Source organism: Denticeps clupeoides, chromosome 4 (assembly GCF_900700375.1).
Source record: "Denticeps clupeoides chromosome 4, fDenClu1.1, whole genome shotgun sequence".
Lineage (NCBI taxonomy): Eukaryota > Metazoa > Chordata > Actinopteri > Clupeiformes > Denticipitidae > Denticeps > Denticeps clupeoides.
Window position 1 is genome coordinate 14,526,244 of NC_041710.1, and position 20,928 is coordinate 14,547,171.

At 42.5% G+C, this 20,928-nt stretch overlaps 1 protein-coding gene across 1 annotated transcript in view; it reads right to left on the bottom strand.

Annotated features, from left to right (window-relative positions):
• Positions 1-9,287: 9,287 nt before the first annotated feature.
• The window catches only part of hs6st1a (heparan sulfate 6-O-sulfotransferase 1a), a 99,434-nt gene continuing 87,793 nt past the window's right edge, over positions 9,288-20,928 (bottom strand). Inside the window, exon 2 of the mRNA XM_028975625.1 lies at positions 9,288-10,078. Within this exon, the coding sequence (XP_028831458.1) occupies positions 9,349-10,078 (730 nt within the window). The 3' untranslated portion in view covers positions 9,288-9,348. The remainder of the gene's footprint in view (positions 10,079-20,928) is intronic.

Here is a 20,928-nt window from a genome sequence, read left to right on the forward strand (position 1 = left end):
TTTTTATTATTATTACATTAATAATTTCTATATTGCACTATACAATATACTATACACTATACACAGGAGAGGTATTTTTCATTAATGCTCATTAATAGCTGAACCTTTTACCATTGCTACATTTATTCATCTGACTTATTACATCATGTTCTACACATTAAATACTACTAATCTCTATACAGTTCGATACTGTATACACATTATTGCTTATAATCTGTATATTGTCTATTTTCCGTAAATCAAATTGAAATAGCATGACTGGAATAGAATAATAAGTGGTGATTAATATTACGGCATGCTTCTGAACCTGGAGTATTGGGCACTGGGCTTTCTATTTTCCACAGCCCCTGTTCTCTGACACTCTATGTAATCTGTGCAACATTGTGTTTGTCCTCCTTTCTACTTGTATTTTTTTTAAAAAGTCTAATATACCACTAATGGGCCTCATTCAATTAGAATGGTTGAAATATTTCCTTAATTAACCATCACATTAAAGCTACACTAAAAAAGGAACACAGAATAAGCAGAGGCCAAGCTCAAGTCATGCAGAGCTTCTGCTTTAACTTTAATTATTTTAAGTTTGATTTAATATAACAAAACTATTGACCTAATTAATTATGATGACAGCTTTGACCTTCCAGTGTCAGCCTGTGGGGAATATTTGTCTGTCAGGAAATGCCGTCCACTGATGAAGAATAGGTGGTGGCTGTCATCTCTGGGGTCACACATGAAATGGTGTGAATGAGTTTGTGCTTCCAGTCCCCTCCAACGTAACAGGTCACAAGCAGCTGCCTTGGGAAGAAGAAGAATAGGAAAATAGGCCTAATTTATAATGTTATCAATATTTATAAATGTCATCTGTCAACTTGCAGAGGACTTATGAACTGCCCACTTTTCTGCAATGGTGCCATTTCCATATATAAATCTGTCTGTGTGTGTGTGTGTATACATATATATTTTGTATTTGTGTGTGTGTTTGGTTATATATAAACATATATAAAAGCCAAATATTTAAATAAGTAAAGGAATTCTGATAAGATTTTTATTTTCTTTTTGCCTGGTTGCAGTTGTTGCGCTTCTAACACCAAATTACTCTGGTGATTGTAAGGATAGCAACAGTCTGTCAGTGGGCGTAATCCCAGAAGAGGAGCTGTATGGTTTGTTTTTGCAGGTTTATCTCTGCATTATTGCCACAGACTCAGGGTCTCAGAACTGTCAGAAGCCAACACATCCTCTGATTTCCCCAAGGCTTTTTTTTTCTTAAAATCTCTGCCATAATTCTGTCAAAAAAATCACAGCTATAAGGGCCATTTAGGGGGCATAAAAAAACAGGACTGGAAAAAAATAGTGAAACCGAGAATCCAATGAGCAAAATACATCTTCAGTAAATTCATATAATTGTATGGAATTATTTGCGATCTGTGTTTTGGTAAATTAGTTGTTTATTTATGAAATGCAATATGATATATATCAAATAACATTGAAATTTAGATTTGTACCCTCTTTTGTTCATGTAAATGTATTTATGTTTTTTTTTTAATAAGTAAGATGCTTTGAATCAAACATATGCTTCAAACATGAGCAATTCTAACAGATTATAAATCAAAGTTTATAAGTCAAGTTATCAGGCAGTCTAGACAAGTCTTTATAGACTAGATAATAACCTCTGGTCACTTCTTCCTGAAGGCTGGTATTTCAAATTTAATGCGATTGCTCCATTGTTCAGATCGTCCTATCAACTCATTCACTTTGCCAACTCTGCACAGCATATGTCTGATAAGACTATCTGCATTTTGAGTGAAGACATCCATAAAGGAAGACATGGCAGCTTATAGATACAATTTTCACCTCAAACCTTGAGCCTATGATTAGGGTCAAATGTCATTTTTTAAATTAGTCTTCTGCTGCCCATTACACCATCTTTATAAAAATTCTTCCACCTTATTTCAGCACTGACAACATCTGATATTTATATATGAAAGTGAAGTGATTGTGACAGCAGCACAGCACATGGTGCCATTTAGTAGTACTTTTACAACCAAAAGTAAAAATTATTTTTTCATATGGCCATGATGTCCTACTATCAATCCGTTTAGTTGAAAATACTTTAATATCAGAATATCTTTATGAGGTCTGAGGACCATTAAAATGATCATAAGAACAAATGGCAAATAATTTTCATCTGGTGAAACACAAAGATTATGAAATAACTAGGGATGCACCATTTGCAATTTTAATGGCCAATTTGAAACATTTCGTGAGTGAGATTGGCCAATTATGATTTTGTCTTGAAATCAGGATGGAGGAGCGGTTGATTATAGCAGTGATCATAGTGATTAATCATAGTGAACAACTTCAAACTGGGAAATTGTATGCCTTTATTCACTAAATGAGCTCATTTGGTACATGGCAACTATATGACTGAAAGACATTTAAAAAGATTCAGAGGTAGAACATGTAGAAACATATTGTGAAATGAAGGTTAATGCAAAATTTGCACGACTGGTGCCATCCATGACTAGGATTATTGTGCTGCTCTAGTATACAGTCTACTTTAAATGCAATTGAAGTAACCTGTGTAGTTATGAGTGGTTTACATTATGATCAGCAAAACATCTATCTATTTGAGTTTTAAAACATGAATTAAAAAGTTTCCCACAAATAAAAAATATCCAAGGTAGGAATGTGCCAGATTTTTTTAATGATTATTTGCTTTTACCCCCTTCAATTCAAACAGTATGGTAATTGAACAGGCTCATAAATACCGTCTGCTATGCCTCCAGGACTTCTGCCAGTATGTGTTTGCTTTGCCCATCTACAGATAAAAGATTAAGGTCCAAAGCCCGTGTCTGGCTGTAATCACTGGTCTTACAGCCCTCGGAGGTAGAAAGTCAAGCTTTTCTCCACCTTTTTTAACTATTTCACCACTGCCCGGTGGGTTGGGGGTCAAAGCCTGATGCCTGTTTTATGATGCAGGGTCAACATCTTGAAACTCTCCAGTTATTACCTGAAATGGCTTGTTGTGTGGTGAGGGCACGGGGTTATTTATGTCCACCTCTGTGTCCACACGCAGGTACGGGCACTGCGCCTCCTTATAGACCGGGGAGAGCAAAATTGCGTGTTCCAGGATTGGATTAAACCGTAGATCAAGTGTGACAGGGCAGTGCATGGTTATGGGAGTCGGGGAACAGGTTGTTTTATGGGGTCAGGGTTCCTCCAGTACAGATCAGTCAACAGGCAGGGCAAAAGGGATTGCCGGGCCTTAGCCCTTTACTTTAAAACTGGTGGGTTTTAATAATGGGACACCATTTAAAAAACACCACTAAATAAATTTGTCACATGACGTTAGCAACAGGGGGACCATGTCCTCAGGGTACAGTGGCACTGAAGGTCAAAACCCAATGTCATTTCAGAAAACACAATGGCATTTTAGATTACGGAAAGGGTAGGGTAACATTTCTTGTTTGTGATTGGACATTACCCATGTTACAATGGTTCCTGTTGTCATTTCCTGTTTGACTTTCCAAATGCGACTGTTAGCTGAGATAATCAGGATATGTCTTTAAAAGTTTCACGTGTATGTGAGGTAAAACAGGTTTACCTGGGCAATCCTTCAGGGCCACTGCATCAGGGGCCACCAAGCAAATGCTTTCCCCACCTCGAAACTGTAAAATGAGGAACTGTGATGTGTAACCAATTAAAAAGTTTATAGTTGCATACATTTTGAGTCTTTTTTTTATTCCACATGCATTTTATATTATAAATTATTGCCCTTTATACTGTCTAAAGCATTTTAGGAAGTACTGGATGTTGTTGAATGACTGACAGAGGCAATGTGGGCAATTGTGATACTTTCCAGTAGGTCGTTCCTTAAATGAGAGAGCAAAATGGATAAAAATAAAAATGTCAGAAAGCTAATAAAAAATGAAAAATAAAAACCTGACAAATTGTTGACTAATCAAGCAGTTTACTGAGCAGGATGAAATTTCAGAACAGTGTTTGTTTAAAACCCATTTCAGAATGTGTTTAAACGGCCTGTTGTCCAGGGCCACTAATTTGTCTTAATACATCTTAAGAAAATATATGACATGGTATGACATGGGAGTGGCATATTTCCCATAATGCATGTATCATGGTGTTATGGATAGTAAGGTGGACTGTGGACAAGACTATGTTTTAGTTCTGAAATTTTGAATTACATCCATTATATTCAGAAAGGCAGATGAGAATATACACACACACACACTTTTGAGGTAAAAGGTTTCTGTTACAGGGCTGTGTAATATTCTGCTGCATGTAGCAAAATAAGATTGTTTCAATATCTGTCGCGTGACTGAGTGTGAACTGCCATCCAAATTCAGAAGTGGAAATTGAGGTGGTACGCATCCGCAGGGTGAGGTCACAATGATTCGCAGTCACACCATCCATTTCCATAATATATCCTAATCCTCACTAATGGGAGGATAGGAGTAGAGTAATAAAAGCAAATTAGAGTGGAAACGAATGGCTAATGTTTATTAATAATTGTTATTTACCCTTGATTGGCTGTGATGTATGTGCAGCGGAAGTAAAGACTGCAATAGCTGAATCGAGCAAACTGCTGCTGTCAAACTCATTTGGAAACAGGTTTTTATTAATCAATTTAATTTCTTTTAATCATACATTACACACCCTTGCATGTTTTTATATTATTTTATTCAGCGTTATAGTGCCTTCTGTACTTGACTATCTTTCATACCATCAGTTTATTGTGTACCCTGGACATCTGTCATTCTCCATCTCACAGCTCTAACAACAGGAATATTTCTTGCTGCATTATGCTGTGAATCTTGGTATTAATTATCCCACAACCTGTCAGTGTCCGTGCTGCTCCGGTCTTTTGGTCTTTATGGCCACTGTCTTGCTTTTCTGTACTCAAGACACTGATGCAAGGCAGCTCAGAGCTGCTTCTTCCCCCAAATCTCCCTTTTCCCTCAATGTCTACGTCTGTCTCCGAGCCAAGGTGTGGCTGCCGGCCAGCGGAACTGGAGGTGCGATTCCTTTCTTGGGTCCCTCACGCGCGCACACACACCCAGGCTGACAGGAGTGAATGATTACCAGATTCTCCGGAGACACTAATGGCTGCTGATATGGGCTCCTTTCGTCTCCCTCGGCTGAATGGGACAAAAGAGTCCCTCTAAATCCCAGTGCCTGGCCAGCCTAGAATTTGGTAATTACCAAGAGGCACGTCTGACTCAGCTTTCCTCCTGCCTGCTTGCTCCCTGCCTCTCCCTCTGCGTTTCTGTTGGTGGCGAGGACTTCGGCTGAGGGGCTTCACTGCATCAGTACATGGTTTGCTACTCTCTTTCAACCTCCCGCCATGATTTTTTCCCGTCGGGTTATCAGAAGCCCGTTCATTTTCCTGTAGACTACAAGCATGTCTGCAGGGCACTTTGCCCTGACGCATTTAGGGCAGTGGCTTTTAGTCCTAATCCCGAAGTCTCCAGTCCTGGCGCATCCTTCAGTCACACCTCTTGTTTAAACATGAAAATAAATATGACGGCGGACGTTATGGTCAATAATAATAAAAAAAAAAGAAGACAAGAGATAGTTCCTTTATATAAAAATGTTTTTATTGGTGGTTTTGATGACCCAGCTTTGCAATCATCAGAAAAGAAAGTAAGACATACTGTAGAGTCAGCTGGACACAAGACACTTTTCATGATGTCACCACACCTCTGGATGATGGAGAAACTGACAGCTCGAAAGCTGGGTCGCGCATAGTGAGTCATTTCATTCTAAATGTAAACCTCATGTAAACCAACGAGCCAGTGGAACCAAGAGGAACATCACTGCCTGCCCATGTCTGCAGCCATCGCCTGCTCCTGTCTGCGTGGGGTACGGCTGGATTTAACCCATTTAATCCCATTTTTTTTCTCTGAAAATTTCAGTACATAGATTTTACTCCTGAGATCTTCTTAATGCACAATCATTATGCATGTTTCTGTTTTATTTTGGTTAAGTTGCCAAAATTTTGAGTTTTATACTTGGTCACAATTATGACAGATGGGAAAAAACATGGTCCTTATTTTGTAAAAAAAAAAAAATCCCATAAATTGGTCAATATTTGCACACTCGAAAGCACACTTGAAAGCAGTGATGCTGGTGCCCACTAAACACAAAATAATGAGATATGGTTAGTTCTTTTTAGCTATTAACCTCATTATTGTGCATATAACTCTCATCTGTTACATAGTCTTTTTAAAATGCATCTAAAATGTTAAAAAAAAAATGTTCTATGACCGGTAGTTGAATTAGACTGCCTTCTGTCTTTGGACTTCATCCAACATGAAAAAAATTGAAGCATTCAATATGGAGAGGCACACCACACTTTGCACATCCATATACATGCACTTGTCACACCACCTTCATCTGCGGAAACAGTTTCCTGTGTACTCCGGAGACACTAATGGCTGCTGAGATGGGCTCCTTTCGTCTCCCTTGGCTGAATGTTCTCACAGTTTCCTGTGTTCTCCGGAGGACACAGGAAACTGTGTCCAGTAATCTTTTCCATTTTCATTTTTGCTGATTTGCTGCTGTTGGTCTGCAGGCACCTCTCGTTCGATCTTGTACCACATGGACAACCACTCAATGTACAAGCAATTGCATCATGCGGGCACCTGCGTCTCCTTTTCCACCTAACCGGGCACCTGCCACTCCATCTCGCACCATGCGAGAGCCCCCATCTACAAAGTAATGCTACAAACAGCATAGGGGGGGTCTTGTAAGTCCAGTAGTCCAACACATTGAATAAATTAAAACCGTACAAAAGAAGTCAAAATTAACTTGCATTAATTGCCATAACATGTGTATTGAATTCAATACAATGTATTATGCTAGCGGCCACAATTGTAACTGTTAACATATATCCGCCTCTCTTAAGCAAAATATATAAACAGGAGTGTAATTCTCAACATATATCAGTATTAGACCCCTTCAAGAGCATATGTACCAAATATGATAATGTTTGTAAATGAAGATATTTTAATTGCTGTCTTTTATGGAGCTCTGAGGAAGACATTCCTCTTCACAGGAATTAAAGTTGTCTGGTCAGTTGACCTTCCACACTGGTCACATCATTTTTTAGTACAATTTGTCAACCAGACCAAACAGAAACAATACTGGACCCTCCAGAAGAAGACCATTGGGATTAAATGGGTTAAAATAAGACCAGGAATTCATTGGCAATTCATAAAAACAATGGGAACTGAAAGACTGAACATGATCACAGGTTTAACATGTAGATTGCAGAGCTCCCGAATCTTGGTCAGACTTTTGCACGCACACACCATCACACACCTACATCTAAAACAACCAATCGTATGCTTCAGTCAGTACAGAGAAATGTAAATCATTCTCCTTTGCACAAAGTGAGGACAGAATTGTCAGAGTTAAACTGGGTTGTTATTTTGAGAATTGAGCATTGTGTACACAGATACCTCCAAACATACTCTACGAAGATATGACTTACAGGACCAAAGCCCATCATATTTCACACATTTAGGCATACAAGCTGTGCCCAATATTTGAAGGAGGTTCAAGCAAGCTTGCACAGAGCAAGCCACAACATGGCCATTTTCCCAGAAAAGCAGTTAGCACACACCCACCCACTTACTGCAAATACATACATACTGAGCACTCATATCCTATACACACACACACACACAGACAGAGAGGCACATTCCAGTACATGTGCACACATGGGACATGTATACTACAATTCGTACACACACACACACACACACACACACACACACACACACACACAAGTGCAGCATTTCTATAGTTTCTCGGATTTTCTCTCTCTCTCTCGCTCACACACTCACTCACTCACCCAGACACACTAGGGATGCACTAATACCAGTTTTTGGAGTACTCACTGATGAGTACTCACAGATACAGAGTATTCCCTACCTTTTTTTATTAGTATCAGAACACTTAGAACTATCACAAAGAGCACTAGCATATGATAATTAAACATGTTATGTAGATGTGTTGTGAAAATTATGTAACAAATGTTCAGAAGTGCTTTTCATTTTGTATTTGTTATAGTGTCAATAACTTAACCCAATTGCCACGGCATGTGAGCGATGTGTGTGTGTGTGTGTGTGTGTGTGTGAGCAATGCGGCCCGGCAACATTCACACCCTTAATGCTGCACATGAGATCCAACCCTTGTGGTGGCGTATCACAGCGAAGACTTTCCTGTACCTGCTTATGTCCACATTAATTGGGCTGCAATAAATGCTGTGAAGCTAAATAAGACCGGGGAGTGAGTGGCTAAAGAGTTCTGTCTCTTGGCGACTGGCTACAAGTACATGGTATCAGTAGAAATCAGGATATGTGATTGAATGTAAGAACCAGCACATGCACTGGACATACGGTATTGGCATTGGTGCACCCCTAACACACACAAACAGAAGTAGTCTGATGGTGGCCAGCTATAAAGGCTGATAAATGACAGATTAGTATTTCCACACATACAGTTGATCCCTTGGTTCACACAAACAAAGAAATCTTTAAATAAAAGGAATGCCTCACTGGATATGGCAAAGTAACACACCATGACAGGGCAAACTGCTATATCGTGGTGACACGTTGTCACGTTGGTGACCAGCTGGTTGCTGTGGTCTGTTTTCGTGACAGAAGAGATCAGGCACCTGACAGACCTCCACTTAAGGTCCGAAACTATAACACTCTCTGGGCTCACTTAAATAATGAAACAACCACCCGAAGAAGGCCTGCATAAAAGGCCATGGCCAGGTCAGTACAGCCCCCCCAAAAAATAGATACAAAAGAAATCTGGTGATTTTTTTTTTTTTGTCTGATACGAAGCTAACATGTTGCATCCAGAAACACTTTAGGCAGCTCTGTTTGAAGAGAACAAAAAAATGGTAATGTCTGTTTAAAATGTTATGGATGATAGTTGACATTTAAGCAAAGTTCTCCTTATGCGATTTTGTTCCATATATATATTGTATATATATATATATATATATATTTTAAATATCTGCAGTGAACTGACTTCCGTTGAGGTTTTAAGTCGTCCAGGTTACTTTTCAGAGGGCTTTGCTCAAAATTGTGGGAACTCCCACCTTCACGTACCCCTCGAAAGCAAGTGATGAGTTCTCGAGCGAGTCCGGAAAGGACAGAAGATGCCTGATAGCACAGGTTTTGCTGGAGGACAGAGAGCAGCAGTCTTCGAGGAAAAGATCTGCCAAAAGCCCCACCCTCCTCAACCCCGCCCCTAATTGGCCGACTCGGCAGCCCTCGGTTCTCCACCTCTGCTCCTCCCTCCTCCAGCTCTCTGCTACCAGCGCGTGATGATGTGGTTCATGTAGTCCTCAGTGGGCAGGCGCGCCGACTCCTCGGGCGCGTCGTCTCCGCCCCGGGGCGGCGCCTCCTCCACGAGGCCGCGCCGCAGCGGGAAGAGGGCCGCCGCCTGGTTCTTGAGCCGCTGCTCGCGGCGCTCCAGCTGCCGCTTGAACTGGTAGCGCTGCTGGAACAGGTCCCAGGCGTAGTCGTAGAGCTGCATGTCCAGGTCGTTCAGCTCCTCGATGCGCAGGATGGTGTCGTTGTCCAGGTCCACGCCGGCGGCGCGCGTGCTGTTGTACTGCATGAAGGGCCGGATGAACTTGAGGCGGAAGGTGCGCTCGAACAGGTACTGCGTCTTGCGCTGGAACTCCGTCAGGCCGAAGAACGCCATGTCGCGCAGGTTCTTCTTGGCCGACTCCAGCAGGACCTGCGCTCGCTTCTTCTCGGGGATGAAGGACATGTTGTAGCAGCCCACCAGGCTGAGGTCGGCCAGCATGCGCACCTGCCGGTTGTTGGCCAGGTTATACGGGCAGTCCATGAACTGCTGCAGCGTGCAGCCGGACCAATCCGCGCCCTCGTAGCACGGAGGCAGCTCCTCCGGCGTGGGGGTCCGACCATCGCACATGTGCAAGGCGGTCTTCCATGTTGCTCCCCGCTGGACGTGACGCCACTCGCTCAGGTACCGTGACACGGGGTCCCGGAGCAGCGTGATGTAGTAGAACTTTCTGTAGGGAAGAGAAGGGAAAACACTTCAGGGACACTTTACTGGAACCGTACTACTTCATCTCCCATTTGTCATTACATCACATGCAAATTTGACCCCAAAATGCAGCAAAGCATACAGAAAACGGACAAATCTATCTGAGAAGAAGAAAAGTCATTGTTCCGGACAAGCAATATTTCCTAAAAGATCAAATGCGAAACCATTCAATCTGGCAACACTGAGCGCAATATCCTTCTCCTCAGTTTACCTCTGGTTTCTGTCCTCATAAGAAAACGCCACGTTGCCTTCAGCAGGCGACACAAGATTGATCTCGGGACCCCGTCTGCTACCAAACCAAACATGGAGATTTATAGTCAGCACTCACATGAACGAATTTGGATACTCTGGACACGTCCAACGCCCAACGCCTTAACAAACGCCTAAAATATTTACCCCATTGTGCGCAAAAGTAGTTAGAGAAAGAGATTAGACAGAAAACAATGATCCAATAAAGCTTCGTGTGCATCTACACACCCTTAATAGCAGCCAACTGCTAGAAAGTGGGGGCACACACAGGAAATGGGAAATAAATACTTTGCTCACTGGTCCACCGAGACCTAAACAATTTCGCTGCAGCTCACGGCGGTACAGTCATTAAGCCTGAACACACACGCTTGCAAACACGGCGGCAAAACAAATATTAGCCCGAGCAGGTGCTACAGTAAAAACCCACACCGGCTTCAACAGGCAAATTACCCACAACGAAGCCGCGTTTAACCCCTTCCGCGTGTGAGGGGGCGTCCCTCTCCATTATTTATGGCCTCAGCTCCATGGTTAGGACCAGACAATAAGAGAGAGAGAGAGAGAGACGAGAGAGATTTATTTCTCTCACCGGGGCTGCAATAAGATCCCGGCACCGTCTTACTTATTTATTTATTCAGGAGAGGGGCGGGGGAGCTTCAGGTGACCTCCAACGCGGCCTGCTGTTCACCCCGTACAGTTCCCACCAAAGTGAACAATAGCTCGACGAGTGCTTTTCTCGGAGGGCTGGTCGATAATCAAAGATGTAGAGGGTTGTTACGTTTTTTACATAACATAACACACGAATAGGGATCCTGCAATGCATTATTATTCATTAACATATGCAAGCAAATTAAATCACGACCACATCTGAGAAGGAATTTAGTAGCAAATAATGCATTGAATTATTTTGCATGATTAGTAAGATACCATGCTAAGCTATAAGACTGGCTGCTTTATAACATTTCAAGGCTGCAACGTCTCTCTTCAAGGAACATTACGTAATGTTCTGTGAGTCACTGCGTACTTCTATATCTTTTTTTTTTTTATCCCTGCAGTAAGCGCCGCAATTATCAGCCTCGAGTAACAGAAGACAGGAAGAGAATTAAGAAACAAGATGGAGTAAAATAAATAAAAGGCAGCGGTTCTTGGTATGAGTAAGACATGTCTGAGAAGAATGAAGGAGACAACAATCAAGCAAAAAGTGGTGTTTGGAACACAGTGTTGAGACACATACACCTATACAGAGAAAGCACACAGGATTCTCCTACCAAACAGCGAATGTGATTTCTTCACATCTGGAAGTTAAGCGGAACAGTTTGCTCACCCAGCATGCACTGCAGGGCCTTAATCAAATAGGACGTGATGGATGTTTGATCTAACCGTGAGCTGAAGCGGATGCAACGTGCACCACAGTAAGTCACGTCAAAATCTATAACCGGTACAATTCAATGGAAAACCAACACATCTCATAGGAGGAAAAACTGCAAAAAATACTTTTGGTTTAATTACAGGACTCAGTACTGCTTGGATATGATTCTATCAGTGCGGTAGATCTCGACTTGGCAACATTTGCCCGCTCTCCTTTTTCCGTTGTGTGACTCGCCAGCCTGCAGTTCCACTTGCGGCCACTCGGTGGGGCTGTGCACACAGACCTTTCCCTGCCTGCTGTCACTGCGCTTCTCTGCAGTCACAGGTGTGCTGCATCATGCTCTCCAGATAACTGCACACGACTGAGAACATTAACGCTAAACGCTCCCCAATCAATATTAGTTTGAGAGAAACCACAACACCGAGAGACGAGGGAGGGTGAAAGTGCACCGAGAGAAGCTGAAAAGGTATATCATGGCTAGGATAACATGGAACAAAGTGTGTGTGTGTGTGTGTGTGTGTCTTTGTGTGTGTAGGAGGCAAGTAGCAGTAAGTGAATTCCTCCACAGTGTCCAGCCTGATCAGCGGAAGCTATAGAAGCCAATAAAGAGGTAATTACCTCTCTACCCACTCACCTCACAGCCTGCCAATATTAACAGTGTACAGCATCCACAGCAATCCTGTCTGTGTGTGTGTGTGTATGAGAGAGAGAGAGAACATCTCATAAGCCACATACATGTGTAAGCCTAATACAATGTGACTTTCAGGAAATGGAGCTTGAAGAAGCTAATAATTCAATTCATACCTCATCTACGCCTTTTCACCAGAACATTGAGATGTTAAAAACCAGAAGGCAATCCCCAAAAACTCTCATTATAGACGTCTTTGCAGTAGAATTTATATATATATATATATGTGTGTGTGTGTGTGTGTGTGTGTTAAACAGGACACCTTTTTTAAGGTGTGACCCACTTTGATGTAATCTGTGTGTTTTCTTGTAGCGTGTACTTCCGGTACATTCTCTGTGTGTATAGCACCTCTAACCACCAAATGTACGCTTCATAATCATGTATATAATCTATAAAACATTATGAAAGAGAAGTGATTGTCATTGTGAAACACTGCAGCACAGCACACTAGGGGCAGTGGTGGCCTAGTTGTTAAGGCCCCGTAATCAGAGGCCCTGTAATCAGAAGGTTGCTGGTTCGAATCCCAATCCGCCAAGGTGCCACTGAGCTAAGCACCATCCCCACACACTGCTCCCAGGGCGCCTGTCATGGCTGGCCACTGCTCACTCAGGGTGATGGGTTAAATGCAGAGGACACATTTCACTGTGTGCACTGTGTGCTGTGCTGCTGTGTATCACATGCGACAATCACTTCACTTTCTTCTTCTTTCTTCTTAACACAAACATTATAAAGTGTGTGTGAGATTTCAAATGCTGTTGTGTTGTCTTACATTTGCACGATACAAAATACTGTTTAAAAAGGGAGGGTGGTAAAATGGTCATTTTACCAAACTGCACTTTTTCATGAACGCCGGGGAAAAGACTGACCACGGCAGAGAGGTTAACCCTATTTAATGTACATATGTGGAATTTAATCTCTGTCCTTGGCACTCTTTGCATCCAAAAATTCAATTCTGCTTGTGTTGTGTCTTATGTAATAGGATGTGGGAGGTGGGGTTGTTGTAGCAACTAAATTCCCCTGCTGGGATTGGGAAATGGTCTCCATTTCTGACCTGCAAGCTGCTTTACTCAGGTGGTAGTCCAGTACTCCAAAGTTAAGTTAACCTCTATTCATCTAGATGACGCTCTAAAATTCATCAGCTAAAATGTCTGGACTAGCTATATAATTAACATATTTCACTTACTTGGCTCGCCATGTTCTAAATATCTTAAGGCTGCTATGATTAGCAGATGTGTTTCTATTTCATTGTTTCTTCTCTCCTGATCTATAACTGAAAAATAATAATTTGGTAACTGTCAGAACACAGAGAGCGTCAAAGAGAGTGACGGATATATGTGTTTTTCTCAGACATAAATTTAGAAGCCAAATTAGCACATTATCTAGCACAAAGGAAGTTACTGAGTTCATTTGCAGGTTAAGTGACATTTCATAAAAGTTTGATTAAACCCTTGTAATAAACACACAATTCAGATTTTGATACGCTGTAAAAGGAACTGTGAAAGTGACAATATTTCTACCACCCCATGAGATTCTGGAACCATGGAAATGCATGCTGCTTGGTGACCTGCAGTGCACACATCTCATAGAATAGATAAAAAAAAAAAAACAATTGCAGTTATATGGTATGCAGTAACCAACAATTAGTTGAGCTGTGAATAATCCTTATTCCAATAAAAATGAATAAATAAACGGCATGAATCACACAAATCTGAGTCTCTCTTCCCTCCATAAAGGACATTTACAACACACACTCCACCAGGAAAGCCACCAGCATTGTGAAGGACTCTACACACCCTTCACATGCACTCTTCACCCTCTTACCATCCGGAAAAAGGTACCGAAGCATTCAGGCCCTCACTGCCAGAATCTGCAACAGCTTCTTTCCACAGGCCATCAGACACCTGAACACTCATGGACTTTCCTCTTTGGACTGACAAACACGCACACACACACAACACCTCTCTTATATTGTAATATCATCTATCTATAATGTTATCTACTAACGCACCATTCCATTTTGCAATATTTTATTTTGCATTTATTATTAATTTCACTTGTTTAGCGCTGTTTGTCTCATTGTTGCCTGCATGTTTTAGTTAAATGTTAATCTTGCACTGCCTGTGTGTCCTGTTTGCACTTTATGTAGTTTGTCTGTGTTGCACACGTGCACTTTATGTCAGTATGTAACTTAGCTTAATTGTATAAATGTTACATGAAGCACCAGGATCCGGATTTCACTATGTACTGTCTAACACGTATATAGCTGAAATGACAATAAAGCTCAACTTCACTTCAACGAATGACCATAGGATGGTAGAGTGAACGACCTTCCCCCGCTTACCTAACTGACAGTAATAAACAATAAGCAGACCGGGCGGGTGGATTAGAGAGAAATGTTGGGGTCATAGTAAAAACTTGATTACTCGTGGATGTTAATGGTTGGCTGGTCATGCAGTTGATTATGAAAGTAATTCAATACAGGCGACAGGTTCTTTATGCAGCTCGCTACCACGGTGACGTTATTGGCCAGTCAACCGAAAGCTTCCTTCCAACCAATTTGATCCGAGGTGGACCATCCTAAATGGCGCCCCATCCTTCTCATGCTCTCCTCATTTACCCTGCGCTGTGGCCGTCTCTCAGGTTGCAGGTGAGGGTCAGCTCAGTGGAAGTGACAGCAGTGCCTATTCCTTCCTTAAGATGAAATAGAGAGAAAAAAAAAGAGAAAACACATTCCTCTATCCCACAGGGCGCTGTGTAGACAGGAAACAGGGCCTGTATTGATTCTTGCAGTCATTCAGCCACTGCCTGCTATGCTAAGGGTGTGTGCGTGAGGGGAGTCTGAGAACTGTGTGTCCACATGAGCGACAGTGCATGTGTCTGAATGAATCAGAAGCTGTGAGGCTCAATAGCCATGCATCTTCACTCGGAAAGAAATGCTTCATAGGATAGGTAAGTGGCTACATAAGCACAACGGCACATCAGCCAGTGCACATTTACAAATGGGCCAAAAATACTACAGGACTACAGGCAGGATTGCAGCAAAAATTGACAATTGAAGCAAAAAATTACAATATTGTACCATTTTGGCTGAAAACAGGAAATAAATGACAAGTTTGTATGATGAAGCGCTACCACCTTAATGAGAGTTGTTGTGTAGTGAAATTAGTGGGAGAGAGGGTGGGATGGGGTATACAGTACAGGCTCCGTGCCTGTTGGAGAGACTAGTCTGTTGCCAGACTAGAGACAGCAGCAGGGTATTTTACCAGCACACACAGCACACATTGGAGGCCATGGTGCTAAATAAACTCACACACTTACGGCAAGAGCTGACTATCATCCGAAAATTGCTTCTCAGGGGAAAAAATATGAATACGTAAGTGCATAAGACTATAATCTGTGTAAATTTTTACAAAATCTAAAAATAAAAAGACTTAATAAAACTAACAATATTTTAGTTAGTTTTAGTTAGAATTTGTATTTACATTTACAGCATTTATCAGACGACTTATCCAGCGACTTACAATCAGTAGTTACAGGGACAGTCCCCCCTGGAGCAATTTAGGGTTAAGTGTCTTGCTCAGGGACACAATGGTAGTAAGTGGGATTTGAACCTGGGTCTTCTGGTTCACAGGCGAGTGTGTTACCCACTAGGCTTTTGGGTTTTCCCAAAAATAAAACAGTTCATAGCTCATGTACCTGTAACATTCTCTTTCAAAGAATACGCAATACAATTACATGTAGCAACCTGCTCATATCTGGCTGTATTATGCAACAATCAGTAAGTAAACATTTATGCAATTTGCATCTGGCGCACTGCAACGAATAAGCCTCCAAACGCAAATAAAACCGTTTCTCACCTGAATGCCGATCAGTACTGTACTTCATCATAAACCAGAAGATTGACAGCAAGTTATAAAAAAACACACACACACACACACACGGACCCGTGCAACTCAATTACGAGCACTGAGCTTCCCATTCCCCCGGGGAGAGAACTGAGGCTAATCAATTTCCAACCAATGAGAGATTCATTTACATCACAAAAGCTAATTACAGCAGGCTAATCAATCAGCACATCCTAATTAGCCCAGGGCTTTGGGCTGAGACGCGAGAGGAAAGGCCAGACTCTGAGTAGGGATGTTCTGCTGGAGGATCTGCTATTCACACGTGTGTGACCATATGCACTAATAGGTAAATAACAACCCCGCCAACACACACACACACACACACACACACACACACACACACACACACACACACACACACACACACACACACACTGCGCTTCCATGAAAAGTAAACTCAAGGTACAGAGACAGCAGACTTTTTTAGATTTCGTTCTATTCCATGTTTATCCAGGTATACTGCACTCACGTTAATGCTGGACGGTGGGCATATCGCAGACACCTTAAACCAATCACATCATTCGCTGCTCAGGACCTGTACGGATTGGCTACTGACTGCACAGGAACACGGGCATTAACAGATTTGACGGATGGGCTGACATCTTCTGGACAGAATTTTTCATCGTATAATGTCAAATTCCTGAAGAGCACATGTGAGCCAGTTTTATGTGTTTATGTAACATTTATATCATTAGTATATACAAATATGTATTAAATGTATTAACTGTATTAAAATACTTTACGTTTTAATCCCTCCAGGAAGAGTCATCATGTAAAAATAGCTGTTTAACCTGTACATTCATTTTGCCTCCAAAACACAAAATAATGTCCTCCAAACCCGATGTGCCATGTGGCATTTCAGTGCCCGAATGCAAATGGATTTTTAATGGCTTTTTAAGTAGGGGCATCGCATAGTGAGGATCTCAGGCAGTCAGCGCTCTGGTGTGTCGAGTTTCGGGGGGCTGAGTCAGCAAGTCGGAGTCCCTCCGGGCTCCAGCGACGGCTGACATTACAGCACGGATGTGTCACGACAGGCCTGGCAAGAAGCTGCCCGGCTCGTATGGCTTTGGGCTGGTGGGCGCACTTGTTTTTGAGAACATATATGTTTACACGTACATCCGGAAACATACCAACCCCGGCTACGTACCCCAGCATTACATACCCCAGCATTATCAGGCTGGGGTATGTACAGCTCATTACAGGCTCCCTTTACATCCAACAATAACATGCCTGTTTCAACCGACACCTTCCACATACTTTTGTACGTCTTTTTTTTTATGGTGCTACAGCCACTAGAAAGTTTCCGAACTTTCGACAAAAACATGGCAACAGTTGAGGAGGTTGTAACCATCTATTTATTATGAAAGAAGTCGGGTGGTAGTAGCCTAGTGGATAACACACTCACCTATGAACCAGAAGACCCGGGTTCAAATCCCACTTACTGCCATTGTGTCCCTGAGCAAGACACTTAACCCTAAGTGTCTCCAGGGGGGGACTGTCCCTGTAACTACTGATTGTAAGTCACTCTGGATAAGGGCGTCTGATAAATGCTGTAAATGTAAAGTAAAAGATGAAGTGGTGACTACAGTGGAACTGCTCGGTTCTGTCTATTCTGCAAGCGTTCTGAAAAATGTCAAAACGAGTCAGAATGACCTCAGAGTAAATTCAGCAGGCTCTCTCCATCTCCATACCAGTGTTTAACATTGAGTTTAAATGCCAGTTGGCACTGACTGCTAGCCAGGTCCAATGGTGTTTGTTAGCATGAGCCACTAATTTGATGCCGGCGACAACAGGACTGGCCAGCACCAGGGAGAAAAGCAGCTAGCTAGCTCCAAGCGCACCAACGCGATCACCTTGTGCGTAGACAGAGAAAAGGCACTTGTATGATATTCTGGCCGCGCTACTCTTTCCTATAGATTTGCTGTAAATTGCATCACATGGTAGAACAGTCCGGGCCAGACGTCCCAAAAGCCGCGGGCCTGGCGCAGTGCAGACCACAGTGAGTTTAATAGGACAGCAGGGATTTGACTCCTTTGCAGCAGCTAGACCTGGTCTGAATCCAGAGGGCTGGAAGCTTTGGTATTTTGGCCAGACTGAAGTGGAGCTCCCCCCCCAAACACACACACACACACTTCACCGCCTGAATTAGCCAGAAGGTCCGTTGCCAGCTTTGTAACCCCCCCCCCGCTAAACAAACAAATAAATAAATAAATCGTTCAGAGAAGGTGATTGGCAGCACCCACTCATACCAGACCAACATTCCTTATCCTATATGGTGGAAAGCAGAAATCACGCCATTGAAAAAAGGCAAGAGAGATGTAATAAGGAGAATTAATGAGAAGGCCCTGTCTGAATAAACACACACACACACACACACACACACACACACACACACACACACACGCTGCACTCAGTAATGATATGTGCAGTCATGCACAGATTCACGTTTCAGCCCAGAGGGATGTGGCTGATTGGTGTGTGTGCATGTGTGTGAATGACAGCTTACAGGTGTGTGAACAGGCAGTGTGTGTGTGTGTGTGTGTGTGTGTGTGTGTGTGTGTGTGTATGTGTGTGTGTGAGAGAGTAAGTGAGTGGAGAGTAGATTCAAGTGTATTATGGAGATTACTCAAGTGCTGTCTGAGGCAGAAAGAAATTTGTGTCCACGGCGACCACTGCCGGGACGACTTGACAGGAGCATGATTCTGACAAGGGAGTGAAGCACTGGCAATCAATCACACACAAACACACACACACATACACACAAATACAGGACATCCATCAACCGACACAATAATAGAAACAGTCCCAGACACAAAACCACACACAGCCAACAGAACGCACACCCATACACAACGCAACGCTTCCGGTCACCCATCACCCCATTCACCTGCACACACATAAACACATTCTGCCCACCAACACACACTCTCGCAGGAAACCTTCATCTCCATTCGTCCTGCCAATGCTCAAGTCATAGTGACGGCCTGTCTGAACGGCACCTCAAAGCTGTTCAAAGTGACAGCGAGTGTGACACAAACAGAGCAGCAAACTCCAGACCACATGCCAGCCTTATGGCCGCTTTTGCAACATAGAAGCACTCGCACACACACACACACACACACACACACACACACACACACACACACACACACACACACACACACACACACTCCAGTCTTTAACGACCACACTCCACCGCCAAAAAAAAAAAAAGTGATCCACTTTATTCTGACGCACTTGCACAGGGGTAATTTTTAAAAGAAAGGCCACTTCAGAAATCCAAGACCTTTCTGCTTCCTCCACTCTCCACCCCGAAGAGTATTGGCACACTGGTGTGAGCCAAGTTGTGGCAGCAGATTTTAAACGGCGTGGCGTCAGCAGTGGGTGCTGAGGTCTAGAACGATGGGCATGGGGACGTCGTGACACCATGAATGAGCGCTGAGAACCGGGAGGGCTTTTCATGATCCTTGCAACTGATGTATGGTCTCACACCATAAAGATATGTTATAAATAAAATTGCTATAAACTGAAAAATAGATGCTCTGTTGCAACAGAATGGATTTTTACGATTTTCTACAGTTTCTACAATTTCCTACTGACCAGCATAACCTAGTCATCTACAGTAAGTATTAGCATTTGTTGAATATACACTTGTGGGATGAAGGCGTAGCTAGCAAGCAAAGTGTCTGATGTAATAGCAGAACTACTAATACTAATTCAATTTACCTTGTACGTATGCGTGAGGTGTGTAGGAGCAGATCGGAGAACCTAGTCTGTACATGCATGAATGTGTTCTGGTAAACACAACACAAACACAAATGGCTGTTAATTTTGCAGATTCGCTCTCAAACCGGGCTGCATGCCCAAATAATTTCAGGGTTGGTTTACTTCCACTTCCTCATTCTACTACCAAAACACACACAGCCGCGGTAGAGCAGCGTGTTTTCCGCGAAGAGACGCCATGTCCCGGTCAATCCTGATCATACATCTTTTGTTTTTCAGAAAGAAGGATGCAGTACACACCATCTGAAGTGTATGAGGAATACATTTAACAGGCTGATGCCCAGTCAGGAGCAAAATCCAGCGGCCAGGAGCCAATCAGCGGGAAATTTGCCAGGCAGCGTCCAATCACTTACTTGCTTGTAATGGCACGCTGCCGAAGGCTCCGGCTGGGCTGAATTCGCTCCACTCCAGTGGAGGTGGTGAGTACGAGAGTGAAGATCTCTTCTGAAATTAACCTAAAATTGCCCAAAATATTTACATACGTAGTAATATTTTTCTAAGAACCTAACAGTACGAGAGTTGATTACAGATAATTATTGAGATATATCACTATTAATAATAATAATATAAATCAATATATATATAATAAAACTAACAAAGCAATTTTTTTACCGAATCCTTTATTGCAAATCAGTACTTAATATTTGAACTGTAGTACTAATTCTATTTGCCAGGTAGATTGTTACCCTGATGTCATTAGTTATGTTTAACATAACGCTGACATGTTGTGCTGGCTGGCAAGTCATAATAATGATAGAATAGAACTGAAAAAAAAAGAAAAATCAGAAGGCCTCCAGACCGAACCTAGAACTAGTGTTGGCCGT